Source organism: Narcine bancroftii, chromosome 12 (assembly GCF_036971445.1).
Source record: "Narcine bancroftii isolate sNarBan1 chromosome 12, sNarBan1.hap1, whole genome shotgun sequence".
In the NCBI taxonomy this organism is placed as follows: Eukaryota; Metazoa; Chordata; class Chondrichthyes; order Torpediniformes; family Narcinidae; genus Narcine; species Narcine bancroftii.
In genome coordinates this window covers 69,495,005-69,508,580 of record NC_091480.1, presented here as the reverse complement: position 1 = coordinate 69,508,580, position 13,576 = coordinate 69,495,005, and the positions used below count along the sequence as shown (strand labels likewise).

Sequence of the window (13,576 nt, the reverse complement as noted above, 5' to 3'; positions counted from 1 at the left end):
TTGTGCACAGCAAGATCCCAACCATGCAGGTGGCACGGTTGGTGCAACACTGTTAAAGCTCTAGCGATCGGGACCGGGGTTTAAATCCCGCGCTGTCAGGAGTTGGTACATTCTCCCTGTGTCCACGCGGGTTTTCTTCAAGGGTTTCGGTTTCCTCCCACTGTTTAAAAACAAATCGGGAGTAGTAGATCAATTGGGTGTAATTGGGCAGCATGGGCTCGTGGGCTGACAGGGCCTGTTACTGTGCTGTATGTCTACATTAAACTAAATTAAAAAGAATGTGACCATGCCCAAAATACAGTAAAACCCCCAGGAATCGAGAATTTAAGCAACCAGCAGCCTCAAGCAATGGGTAAAAAAAAATCAAGTAAAATATATTTTAAAAATTAAAACAAATAAGAATAAAATAATAGGTTAAAAATATGCAAGTTTAAAATTGTAAAAGTAAATGTTCTGAAGTAACACATCAACCTTTGCTGAAGATGGGAGTAAATATCCAGCTTGGTCGGGCTTTGTTCGTAGTAGTTGTTTGAATCAAGTTGTGTGAAACAGCGATGCTTCGGTCACTCACTGTTGGGGTGACTCACTTAATGTGTTACTTAGTAAAAGTCGCCCGGGTCGGAGGCTTTATCTGTAAACTTTGGGGGAGAAGGGGGGTTAATTACCTATAATGTTGTTCCTCGATTTTCGGGCAGCTCCGTGGAGGGGGAGGAACTTGCAGATGCAGCGACAGATAAATGTTTTTAAACAACGTGACTTAAAATGAAGTAAAATGCTTTAAGGTTTATATATTCATGCAAGTGAAGTTTGTTCAGTGTAAGTACAGTATTTTTATCTTTTAAACTGTTTATTCTTAATGCAGGTGTATTAGTTGGGTATTGTAAAAGCAAGTCTCAAGCAACCGTAAAATACTCTTATCTGGCATCTACCAATCCCCATAGGTGTTGGATACCAGGGGTTTTACTGTATCTGGTTTGAGGAGATCCAAGAACCTTGCCCGAGTTCTCTTTAAAACCTGTCACAGTATCTTTAACATTGACGATTGTGGGGGGGGGGGGGGGGGGGAGGGTGTCGGTGGAGGGAAAGAAAGGAACAACTGCAGTCTAGGTTGAATGTTAGATGAGCACCCACAACACAGAAGCTGACAACAGCCTGGAATAAATGTACACCAAGTCTCTGGTGGGAGCTTTGTGTTTGAACTCTAACCCAAGATGCCAGGCAGCTGATGTTACAGCAGCAATAATGATACACAGTTAAAAGGATCAGAGAAATTATGGAAATATCTATTTTAATTAAAGCATATAAACATCTGAATTATATACATATCTTCTGATATAATATAGTGCACACTGTTGATTATTGGTATAAAAGAGCTGGTAGGATACTGTCATGAGTCAAAGACATTTGTCTAACATATCCACAATCAATAAACAATTTACAACCACTCATATGAATGCTCAATTGGAGAAAAATTAGTTTTTAAACTTTAAACTCAGTGTTTTATCCCCATCAGGGGATCTCAGTTTAACCTAGAATATTGTCACAGAAATCACTCAAAACTCCCAATTGTTTTCAGCACATAAAAATTAAATACTTGCCAATCAAAAGCCCCCTGACAGTGCGTTTCCTTCAGCAAATAAAGCAGAACAGCTCAGCGTTGCCTTCTGTTTACCCTGTAGGACCACCGCAATAAATGGCAAGTCATCCACCCAGCTTCAATGGATGAATAAACATCTCTGCTGCTTGGCTAGAAGGCTCTAACATTAAATACATTGACAAAGTGTCAAAAATGGCTTCACAATATAAATAGGGCCTCAAAGTGGACAACACCACTGCCATCTCAAACAGGGTGTTGGTGGGGGATGGAGTGGGACAGCAGTGGAAGAAACTTGAAGTTCATCGAGGGAGAATATGGAGGGTTACACTCTTTCGTTGGATTCACTCCAGATTTTTAATTGCTCTTGCATCCTCTTTTGTGGTTGGACCAACTTGTTAAAAAAAACCTTGGGCTCCATGCCATTGTCACTCATCTCTGCTTGATCCACATTAACCGTATTGTACACGTCGGAGGTGATGAATTTGGACATCTGGGGAGATGAATGACACTTTAGGCAACCCCTGAATGTTTCAGGGCATGTACAATCCAGGTCAACTCCAGTACTGTACCATTGCACATGTGCAAGGTGGGGTCAAGAATACTGCAGTATGTCGCTGCTGCACTGGTCTATGCCAACCGAGTCTAGAATATATATCTAAAAGGCACTTTAATACCACCTGGCTTTAAATGAAGCTTTTGACTCTTCACAAAACATTTATTCACATGAATCTCAGAACTTGGATCTTTAATTCCCATTATTGAACTGCCTCTGCTTGGAGTTAGCCGATTTCATTCTGACAGCAATGCCCTCAACACCCTGAGCTAGTGGGGCAGAGAATTCAACCAAAGGCCCTGCAACCAGGTCACTGCCAACCCACTTCTGCTGGAGATCGCTGACATTCATGGCTACGTTTCATCACTGACCATCTTCCTGCCATCCCATCCTGAATGCATGATGCAAATCATTTAACTCAATTCTATAGCTCCCAATGGCAGACATCATAATGCCAAAAGCTCATAATCTGTGCAAGCATACAGGCTCCAAAGGTGCACTTGATAAATCTGAAATGACTCAGCAGATGCAACAAAGTTAACACATGGGCAAAAACCGGCCCAGCCTCAAAGAGTCAATCCACCTTTTTGACATGGAGCAAGTCTGTACCCCCCTGCTGAAGAACATTGCTTCCATAAATGATCATTGGTTGTCCTATTTACCTTACTTTATGGGAGGTGAATTGTAATGCATGCTCACACTGATGTTAACAGGAAGGCAGGAATGTCAGCCTTGTCGCAGTGTGAGTAAGGCACTGGGGTGGGGTAGAGGACGGCTCACATCAGTATGCTCACTGATGACCAGAGAATTCAAACCAAGACCAAGTGTGTTGGTACTTCTTCACCTATTGCAGAACGCTTAAGAGTCGTACTGACAGGCTCTCTAAAAACATTCGTTTGACAGCAGCTGGCAGACAGCAAAAAGAAAACAGATGATTTGTGCCATCCAACATTGATTGTTTACTAACCCTAGGGATGTGCAGGGAGAAACCAGTATCGAGGAATGTTCTTATCAAGTGCCAAGGGTGTGCAGTTGAGGCGATCAATAATTAATCTTGGAATATAGCAACTGCAAAAAGTTTGAAAGTAGCAAATTATTTTTAGTGTCTTAAAACTGAACTGAAATAAAACTGAAGGGAAAAAAAGAATCAGACTTATCACTTGCCCTATATAACCGTCTGTTAAATACACTAACCAAATAGCAGAGTAACATAAAATGGCCAAATATAACGGTCAATATTGTGCACCTTCTGTGGTGTTACAGGAAACACCAGCAGTAGCCATTAGGTGGCAGTAGAAAGTAAAGCATGCATTTGCGTGCTGTGTGAGAAACGGACAAACTTCTCAGCCACTCAGGGGATGCAGGTCGACTTTAACTTTTTCTCCATTGCTAAGCATTCCAACAGTGGGGTAGAACCCTCCAGATGGTACGGGTGCTTCTTTCCTTCCAATTATCTTTCCGTTTCGAGTAAAAAACACCTGAAAGAGATTTTTTAATTAATGATTGACAAGGAAATCTTGAAACACAGCATACTCTACTCAAGGTTGCAAGAGAAATAGATGATTTCAATTTGGCCATTAGCAGACCGACAACTGGTCCTAATGGATAGCATCTTACTCTGTTAATAATACTGGACCATGAAGATTTTGCTTCCTGAACACTTTTGGGTGTATTTTATGGATTTTTTGGCTGTTGATCATGAAAATCAATTTATAATTTTCCTATCATGTAACTTTTTTTTAAATGTAACCCATTTTTGTCATTTCCTGTCATTTTTTTTCTTTAAAACATTTTTATCAATTTGATAGAGAGAAATATTACATATACATATTGTTTCAATATTAATTAATTAAATAGCTTTTATGTAATGAAATACAGAAAATGGGTCACATATCAATCATAAATGGTCTTATACAATTCTCAAAAATGTGAAAAATCTGTATGAGAATTTCACCCAATATTGATAAATACATTGTAAGTATCTAAATAGACCAATCTTTTCTGGTCGTAGAAAATACATTGTAAGTATCTAAATAGACCAATCTCTTCTCGTTGTAGAAAATACATTGTAAGTATCTAAATAGACCAATCTCTTCTGGTCGTAGAAAATACATTGTAAGTATCTAAATAGACGAATCTCTTCTGGTCGTAGAAAATAACAAAAGTAAAAACAAAAGAAAAAAGAACCCTCGCTCCTCCCATATAAATCTAACCTCCCACCCCCCCCTCCCCACCCCAGTAAACACGGTCACCAGCAAATAAATTGTAAGGAATTGAGCATCAACTCTCAGACATTGGATAGGAAACCCCCCCAGAGCCTAAGTCATCACTTTATGATAATAGTCCATGAATAGGACCCAGATCTTGTCAAATTCAACCTTGATCTTAACATTAGATCTAATGTTCTCTAAACTCGAGCAAGACATAACATCCTGTAACCATTGCATATGAGCTGGTGCTTTGCTCTCTTTCCATCTTATCAAAATTGCTCGTCTGGCCATCGATGAAGTTAAAGCTACTATTCTTTTTTGTGTTGAATTCAAGAAAATCCTGTCATATTTTAAATCGACTTCAAGCATACAAAACCATGAGGTCCAACATGTTGTTGAAAATTCATTTTCTGCCTTCACACTTGGACGTCTTCCCTGCTGATCTCGGTGCAGTCAGTGACAAACATGGTGAAAGGTTTCACAGGACACTGCGACCATGGAAAAGCAGTATCAGGACAACTGGAATTCATCAATGCTGGCCAACTATTGTTGGACACTGACATGAGAGGCATCAGATGCTGAGTACAAACGAAAATCAGCAGCAAAACATTTTTAGGTCGGTTGAACTGACGCCATGTGTCAGCGTCACGATGCGATTAAACAGGGTAAATTCAATCAAAGTTAATTCAATGTTTCTCCAACTTCCGACATGATCCAGCAAATCTGAATTATCTCTGTGTTCAGCTTGAAGTTGTCTATCATAATCACCAATTTCTTTTCAGGAAGCAAACATTTTGGAAAAGATTTGTTGTCCAGTTAAATCAAACTCCAGTCAAAGTCTGTTTTGTAGATATTACAAGGTTAAACACAGGATAGCTCAGGACACAGCAGCCCCAGGCATCCTAATGGTTTACGTCAAGAAAGAAAATCATTATTTAGAGCAAAAACTAAAACTACACTCATGAACAAAGAGACCCTGATAATATTGGGAGCACTCTGCAAGTCAAGCAACATCAGTGGAGAGAGAAGCAGAATTCAAGGAGTCTACAATCAAAAAAGAGTGATTTACAATGTGGAGACAGGGAGGAGGGTGGAAGGGAACAGATAGGTTATCAACGTATATTTTAAAACTGGCAGAGATGGAAAATAAAAACTGAAACACAGAGATACAACTATATCTCCAGAAAGTGGAGAGCAGTGAGTGGAACACTGTTACAGCACCATCAACCAAGGTTCGAATCACGCGCTGTCTGTAAGGAATTTGTAGATTCTCCCAGTGTCTGCGTGGGTTTTCTGTGGGGGGAGGAGGGTCCTCCTAACATTCAAAAGGTACTGGGGGTTGTAGGTCAATTAGGCGTCACGGGCTCATGGGTTGAAAGGGCATGTGACCGTCCAGTAAATATCTTCGTTCTGAATGGGAGTAGATGGGCAGAAAGTGGAAGTGCGAGAAATGGAGGAGAAAGAGTTGACAAAGATATAGTTTTGTGAATAAACAACGGGGCTGGGTGAGACTTTCCTGAAAGAACGCAGTCCATAACTTGATTCATTAGTGCAAGATAAGTGAGACGCTGTCTACATGATCTGGGAGAGACTTTCCTGAAAGTACTCAGTTCATAAGTTGATTCATTAGTGTAAGATGAGTGAGACGCTGTCTACATGATCTGGCTGAAAATTTCCTGAAATAACTCAATCCCGAACTTGATACTTTAGTGCAAGACGAGTGAGCCGCTGTCTACAGGATCTGGGGAAAACTTCCTGAAAGAACTCAGTACATAACTTGATTCATTAGTGCAAGACGAGTGAGCTGCTCTCTACATGATCTGGGTGAGACATTCCTGAAAGAGCTCAGTCCATAACTTGATTCATTAGTGCAAGATGAGTGAGCCCCTCTCTCCATGATCTGGGTGAGAAGTTCCTGAATGAAGTCAGTCCATAACTTGCATCATTAGTGGAAGACGAATGAGCCGCTGTCTACATGATCTGGGTGAGACATTCCTGAAAGAACTCAGTCCATCGCTTGATCCATTAGTGCAAGACGAGTGTGCCGCTTTCTACATGATCTGGGTGAGACTTTCCTGAAAGAACTCAGTCCATAACTTGATTTATGAGTGTAAGACGAGTGTGCCGCTGTCTACATGATCTGGTTAAGACTTTCCTGAAAGAACTCAGACCATAATTTGATTCATTCGTGCAAGACGAGTGAGCCACTGTCTACATGATCTGAATGAGACTTTCCTGAAAGAGCTCAGTCTATAACTTGATTCATTCGTCCAATACGAGTGAACTGCTGTCTACATGATCTGGGTGACACTTTCCTGAAAGAACTCACTCCATAACTTGCTTCATTAGAGCAAGGCAAGTGAGCCACTGTCTGCATGATCTGGGTGAGACTTTCCCTAAATAACTCAGTCCATAACTTGATTGATTATTACAAGACGAGTGAGCCGTTGTCTACATGGTGTGGGTGAGAGTTTCCTTAAAGAACTCAGTCCATAACTTGATTCATTAGAGTAAGACGAGTGATACGCAGTCTATATGATCTGGGTGAGGTATTCCTGAAGATCTCAGTCCATAACTTGATTCATTAGTGGAAAATGAGTGAGCCACTGTCTACATGATCTGGGTGAGACTATCTTGAAAGAACTCAGTGCATAACTTGATTCATTAGTGGAAGACGAGTGATCCGCTGTCCACATGATCTGGGTTAGACTTTTCAGAAAGATCTCAGTCTAAAATTTGATTAATTAGTGCAAGACGAGTGATCCGCTGTCTACATGATCTGGGTGAGACTTTCCTGAAAGAACTCACTCCATAACTTGCTTCATTAGAGCAAGGCAAGTGAGCCGCTGTCTACATTATCTGGGTGAGACTTTCGCTAAATAACTCAGTCCATAACTTGATTGATTATTGCAAGATGAGTGAGCCGTTGTCTACATGGTGTGGGTGAGAGTTTCCTTAAAGAACTCAGTCCATAACTTGATTCATTAGTGCAAGATGAGTGATATGCAGTCTACATGATCTGGTTCAGACATTCCTGAATGAACTCAGTCCATAATTTGATTCATCAGTGCAAGACGAATGAGCCGCTGTATACGTAATCTGGGTGAGACTTTCCTGAAAGAGCTCGGTCCATAAATTGATCCATTAGTGCAAGATGAGTGAGCCGCTCTCTCCATGATCTGGGTGAGACTTTCCTGAACGAACGCATTCCATAACTTGATTCATTAGTGTAAGAAGTGTGAACAGCTGTCTCCATGATCTGGTTCAGACTTTCCAGAAGGAAGCCAGTCCATAACATATTTCATTGGTGAAAGTCAATTGAGCCTCTGTCTTCATGAACTGTTTCAGACTTTCCTGAAAGAACTCAGTTTATAACTTGATTCATTAGTGGAAGACGAGTGATCCACTGTCTACATGGTGTGGGTGAGACTTTCCTTAAAGATCTCACTCCATAACTTGCTTCATTAGCGTAAGACGAGTGAGATGTTGTCTACATCAATTGGTTGAGACTTTCCTGAAAGAACTCAGTCCATAACTTGATTCATTAGTGTAAGACAAGTGATCCGCTGTCGACATGATCTGGGTGAGCCTTTCCTGAAAGAACTCAGTCCATAACTTGCTTCATTAGTGCAAGACGAGTGAGCCGCTGTCTCCATGATCTGGGTGAGACTTTCCTGAAAGAACTAAGTCCATATCTTGATTCATTAGTGCAAGACAGGTGAACCGCTGTCCACATGATCTGGGTGAGTCCTTCCTGAACGAACTCAGTCCATAACTTGACTCATTACTGCAAGAAAAGTGATCTGCTGTCAACAATATCTCGGTGAGACATTCCTGAAAGAACTCAGTCCATAACTTGATTCATTCGTGCAAGACGAGTGAGCCGCTCTCTACATGATCTGGGTGAGACGTTCCTGAAAAAGCTCAGCCCATAACTTTATTCATTCATGCAGGATAAGTGAGCCGTTGTCTACATCATCAGGGTGAGACTTTCCTAAAAGAACACAGTAGATAACTTGATCCACTATTGCAAGACGAGTGAGCTTCTGTCTACTTGATCTGGTTGAGACCTTCCTGAAAGAACTCAGTCCACAACTTGATTGATTTGTGGAAGACGAGTGAACAGGTGTCCACATGATTTGGGTGAGTCGTTCCTGAACAAACTCAGTCCAGAACTTGATTCATTACTGCAAGACGAGTGATCTGCTGTCTACATGGTGTGGGTGAGAATTTCCTGAAAGAACTCAGTCCAGAACTTTACTCATTACTGCAAGACAATTGATCTGCTGTCAACATGATCTCGGTGAGACATTCCTGAAAACATCTCAGTCAATAACTTGATTCATGAGTGGAAGACGAGTGAGCCGCTCTCGACATGATCTGGGTGAGAATTTCTTGAAAGAACTCAGTCCATAACTTGATTCATCAGTGCAAGACGAATGAGCTGCTGTATACGTTATCTGGGTGAGACGTTCCTGAAAGAGCTCGGTCCATAAATTGATTCATGAGTGCAAGATGAGTGAGCCTCCGTCTACATGGTGTGGGAGAGTGTTTCCTGAAAGAACTCAGTCCATAACTTGATCCATTATTGCAAAATGAGTGTGCTGCTTTCTTCATGTTTTGGGTGAGACTTTCCTGAAAGAACTCAGTCCATAACTTGAATCATTAGTGCAAGACAAGTGGGCCACTGTCTACAAAATCTGGGTGAGACTTTCCTGAAAGATCCCAGTCCATAACTTGATTCATTAATGCGAGACTAGTGAGCCGCTATCTTCATGGTCTGGGTGAGACTTACCTGAAAGAACTCAGTCTATAACTTGTTTCATTAGTGGAAGACGAGTGATCTGCTGTCTACATGATCTGGGTGAGACATTCCTGAAAGATCTCAGTCAATAACTTGATTCATCAGTGCAAGACAAGTGATCCACTGTCGACATGATCTGGGTGAGACATTCGTGAAAGAACTCAGTCCATAACTTGATTCATTAATGCAAGACAAGTGATCCACGGTCTTTATGATCTGGGTGAGACTTTCCTGAAAGAATTCAGTCCATAACTTGATTCATTACTGAAAGACAAGTGAGCCGCTCTCTACATGATCTGAGAGAGAATTTCCTGAAAGAAATCAGTGTATAACATGATTCATTAGTGCAAGACGAGTGAGCAACTGTCTACATGATCTGGGTGAGACGTTCCTGAAAGAGCTCAGCCCATAACTTTATTCATTCATGCAAGATAAGTGAGCCGTTGTCTACATCATCTGGGTGAGATTTTCCTGAAAGAACTCAGTAGATAACTTGATCCACTATTGCAAGACGAGTGAGCTTCTGTCTACTTGATCTGGTTGAGACCTTCCTGAAAGAACTCAGTCCATAACTTGATTCATTAGTGGAAGACAAGTGAACCGCTGTCCACATGATTTGGGTGAGTCGTTCCTGAACAAACTCAGTCCAGAACTTGATTCATTACTGCAAGACGAGTGATCTGCTGTGTACATGGTGTGGGTGAGACTTTCTTTAAAGAACTCAGTCTATAACTTGATTCATTGGTGCAAGACGAGTGATCCGCGGTCTATATGATCTGGGTGAGATATTCCTGAAAGAAATCAGTCCATAACTTGATTCATTCGTGCAAGACGAGTGAGAGGCTGTCCACATGAACTGGGTGAGACTTTCCTGAAAAAACTCAGTCCATAACTTGATTCGTAAGTGCAGGACAAGTGAACCGCAGTCCACAGGATCTGGGTGAGACATTCCTGAAAGATCTCAGTCCATAATTTGATTCATCAGTGCAAGACAAGTGATCCACTGTGGACATGATCTGGGTGAGACATTCCTGAAAGAACTCAGTCCATAACTTGATTCATTTGTCCAAGACGAGTGATCCGCGGTCTTTATGATATGGGTGAGACTTTCCTGAAAGAATTCAGTCCATAACTTGATTCATTAGTGCAAGATGAGTGAGCCGCTCTCTACATGATCTTAGTGAGAATTTCCTGAAAGAACTCAGTGCATAACATGATTCATTCATGCGAGATAAGTGAGCCGTTGTCTATATCACCTGGTTGAGACTTTCCTGAAAGAACTCAGTGCATAACTTGATTGATTTGTGGAAGACGAGTGAACCGCTGACCACATGATTTGGGTGAGTCGTTCCTGAACAAACTCAGTCCATAACTTGATTCATTAGTGCAAGACAAGTGATCCGCTGTCTTTATGATCTGGGTGAGACATTCCTGAAAGAAATCAGTCCATAAGTTGATTCATTCGTGCAAGACGAGTGAGAGGCTGTCCACATGATCTGGGTGAGACTTTCCTGAAAGAACTCAGTGCATAACTTGATTCATGAGTGAAAGAGAAGTGAAACGCTGTCTGCATGATCTGGATGCGACTATCTTGAAAGAACTCAGTCCATAACTTGATTCATTAGTGGACGACGAGTGATCCGCTGTCTACATGATCTGGGAGAGACTTTCAGAAAGAACTCAGTGCATAACTTGCTTCATTAGTGCAATACGAGTGATCCACTGTCCACATGATCTTGGTGAGACTTTCCTGAAAGAGCTCAGTCCATTACTTGATTCATAAGTGCAAGACGTGTGAACCGCTGTCTACATGATCTGGGTGAGACTTTCCTAAAAGAATTCAGTCCATAACTTGATTCATTACTGCAAGACAAGTGAGCCGCTGCCTACATTATCTGAGTGAGACTTTCCTGAAATAACTCAGTCCATAACTTGATTCATTAGTGCAAGACGAGTGATCCGTGATCTATATGATCTGGGTGACATATTCCTGAAAGATCTCATCCATTACTTGATTCATTCGTGCCAGATGAGTAAGCCGCTGTATACATGATGTGGGAGAGAGTTTCCTGAAAGAACTCAGTCCATAACTTGATCCATTCTTGCAAGAGGAGTGTGCTGCTGTCTACATAGTCTGAGTGAGACTTTCCTGAAAGAACTCAGTCCATAACTTGATTCTTTAGTGCAATACGAGTGAACCGCTGTCCACATGATCTCGGTGAGACTTTCCTGAAAGAACTCAGTCCATAACTTGATTCATTAGTGGAAGATGAGTGAGCTGTTGTCTATATCAATTGGGTGAGACTTTCCTGAAAGAACTCTGTCTATAACTTGATTCATTAGTGCAAGACGAGTGAGCCGCTATCTACAGGATCTGGGTAAGACTTTCCAGAAAAACACAGTCCATAACTTGATTCATTAATGAAAGACGAGTGGGCCGCTGTCTATATAATCTGGGTGAGACTTTCTTGAAAGAACTCTGTCCATAAAATGATCCATTAGTGCAAGATGAGTGAGCCGCTCTCTCCATGATCTGGGAGAGAAGTTCCTGAATGAAGTCAGTCCATAACTTGCTTCATTAATGCAAGACGAATGATCCGCTGTCTATGTGATCTGGGTGAGACATTCCTGAAAGATCTCAGTCCATAACTTGATTCATTCGTGCAAGATGAGTGATCCGCTGTCTACATGATCTTGGTGAGACATTCCTGAAAGAACTCAGTCCATAAGTTGATTCATAAGTGTAAGACGAGTGAACCGCTGTCCACATGATATCGGTGACTTTCCTGAAAGATCTCAGTCCATAACTTAATTCATTAGTGCAAGACGAGTGAACCGCTGCCTTCATAAACTGGGTGAGACTTTTCTGAAAGAATTCAGTCCATACTTTATTCATTCATGCAAGATAAGTGAGCCGCTGGATACATGATCTGGCAGAGTTTCCTGAAAGAACTCAGTCCATAACTTGATCCATTATTGCAAGACCAGTTTGCTGCTGTCTACATGATTTGGGTGAGATTTTCCTGAAAGAACTCAGTCCATAACCTGTTTCATTAGTGCAAGATGAGTAAGCTGCTGTCTACAGGGTCTGGGTAAGACTATCCAAAAAGAACTCAGTCCATAATTTGATTTATTAGTGCGAGACGAGTGAGCGTTATCTTCATGGTCTGGGTGAGACTTTCCTGAAAGATCTCAGTTCATAACTTGATTCATTAGTGCAAGACGAGTGATCCGCTGACAACATGATATTGGTGAGACTTTCCTGAAAGAACTCAGTCCATCACTTGATTCATAAGTGCAAGACGTGTGAACCGCTGTCTACATGATCTGGGTGAGACTTTCCTGAAAGAACTCAGTCCATAACTTGTTCATGAGTGCAAGATGAGTGAGCCTCCGTCTACATGGTGTGGGAGAGTGTTTCTTGAAAGAACTCCGTCAATAACTTGATCCATTATTGCAAAATGAGTGTGCTGCTTTCTTCATGTTTTGGGTGAGACTTTCCTGAAAGAACTCAGTCCATAACTTGATCCATTATTGCAAAATGAGTGTGCTGCTTTCTTCATGTTTTGGGTGAGACTTTCCTGAAAGAACTCAGTCCATAACTTGATTCATTAATGCGAGACTAGTGGGCCGCTATCTTCATGGTCTGGGTGAGACTTACCTGAAAGAACTCAGTCCATAACTTGTTTCATTAGTGGAAGACGAGTGATCAGCTGTCTACATGATCTGGGTGAGACATTCCAGAAAGATCTCAGTCCATAACTTGATTCATCAGTGCAAGACGAGTGAGCAACTGTCTACATGATCTGGGTGAGACATTCCTGAAAGAGGTCAGCCCATAACTTTATTCATTCATGCAAGATAAGTGAGCCGTTGTCTACATCATCTGGGTGAGATTTTCCTGAAAGAACTCAGTACATAACTTGATCCACTATTGCAAGACGAGTGAGCTTCTGTCTACTTGATCTGGTTGAGACCTTCCTGAAAGAACTCAGTCCATAACTTGATTCATTGGTGGAAGACAAGTGAACCGCTGTCCACATGATTTGGGTGAGTCGTTCCTGAACAAACTCAGTCCAGAACTTGATTCATTACTGCAAGACGAGTGAACCGCTGTCTACATGATCTGGGTGAGACTTTCCTGAAAGAATTCAGTCCATAACTTGATTCATTACTGCAAGACAAGTGAGCCGCTGCCTACATTATCTGAGTGAGACTTTCCTGAAATAACTCAGTCCAGAACTTGAATCATTAGTGTAAGACGAGTGAACTGCTGTCGACATGGTGTGGGTGTGAGTTTCCTGAAAGAACTCAGTCCATAACTTGATTCATTAGTGCAAGACGAGTGATCCGTGATCTATATGATCTGGGTGACATATTCCTGAAAGATCTCATCCATTACTTGATTCATT

At 41.5% G+C, this 13,576-nt stretch overlaps 1 protein-coding gene across 2 annotated transcripts in view; it reads right to left on the bottom strand.

Annotated features, from left to right (window-relative positions):
- Nucleotides 1-1,271: 1,271 nt before the first annotated feature.
- Nucleotides 1,272-13,576, bottom strand: part of spryd3 (SPRY domain containing 3) — a 295,363-nt gene continuing 283,058 nt past the window's right edge. For both annotated transcript variants that reach the window (XM_069906732.1, XM_069906733.1), the window contains one exon: nt 1,272-3,628. In XM_069906732.1, the coding sequence (XP_069762833.1) occupies nt 3,494-3,628 (135 nt within the window). In that variant the 3' untranslated portion in view covers nt 1,272-3,493. The remainder of the gene's footprint in view (nt 3,629-13,576) is intronic.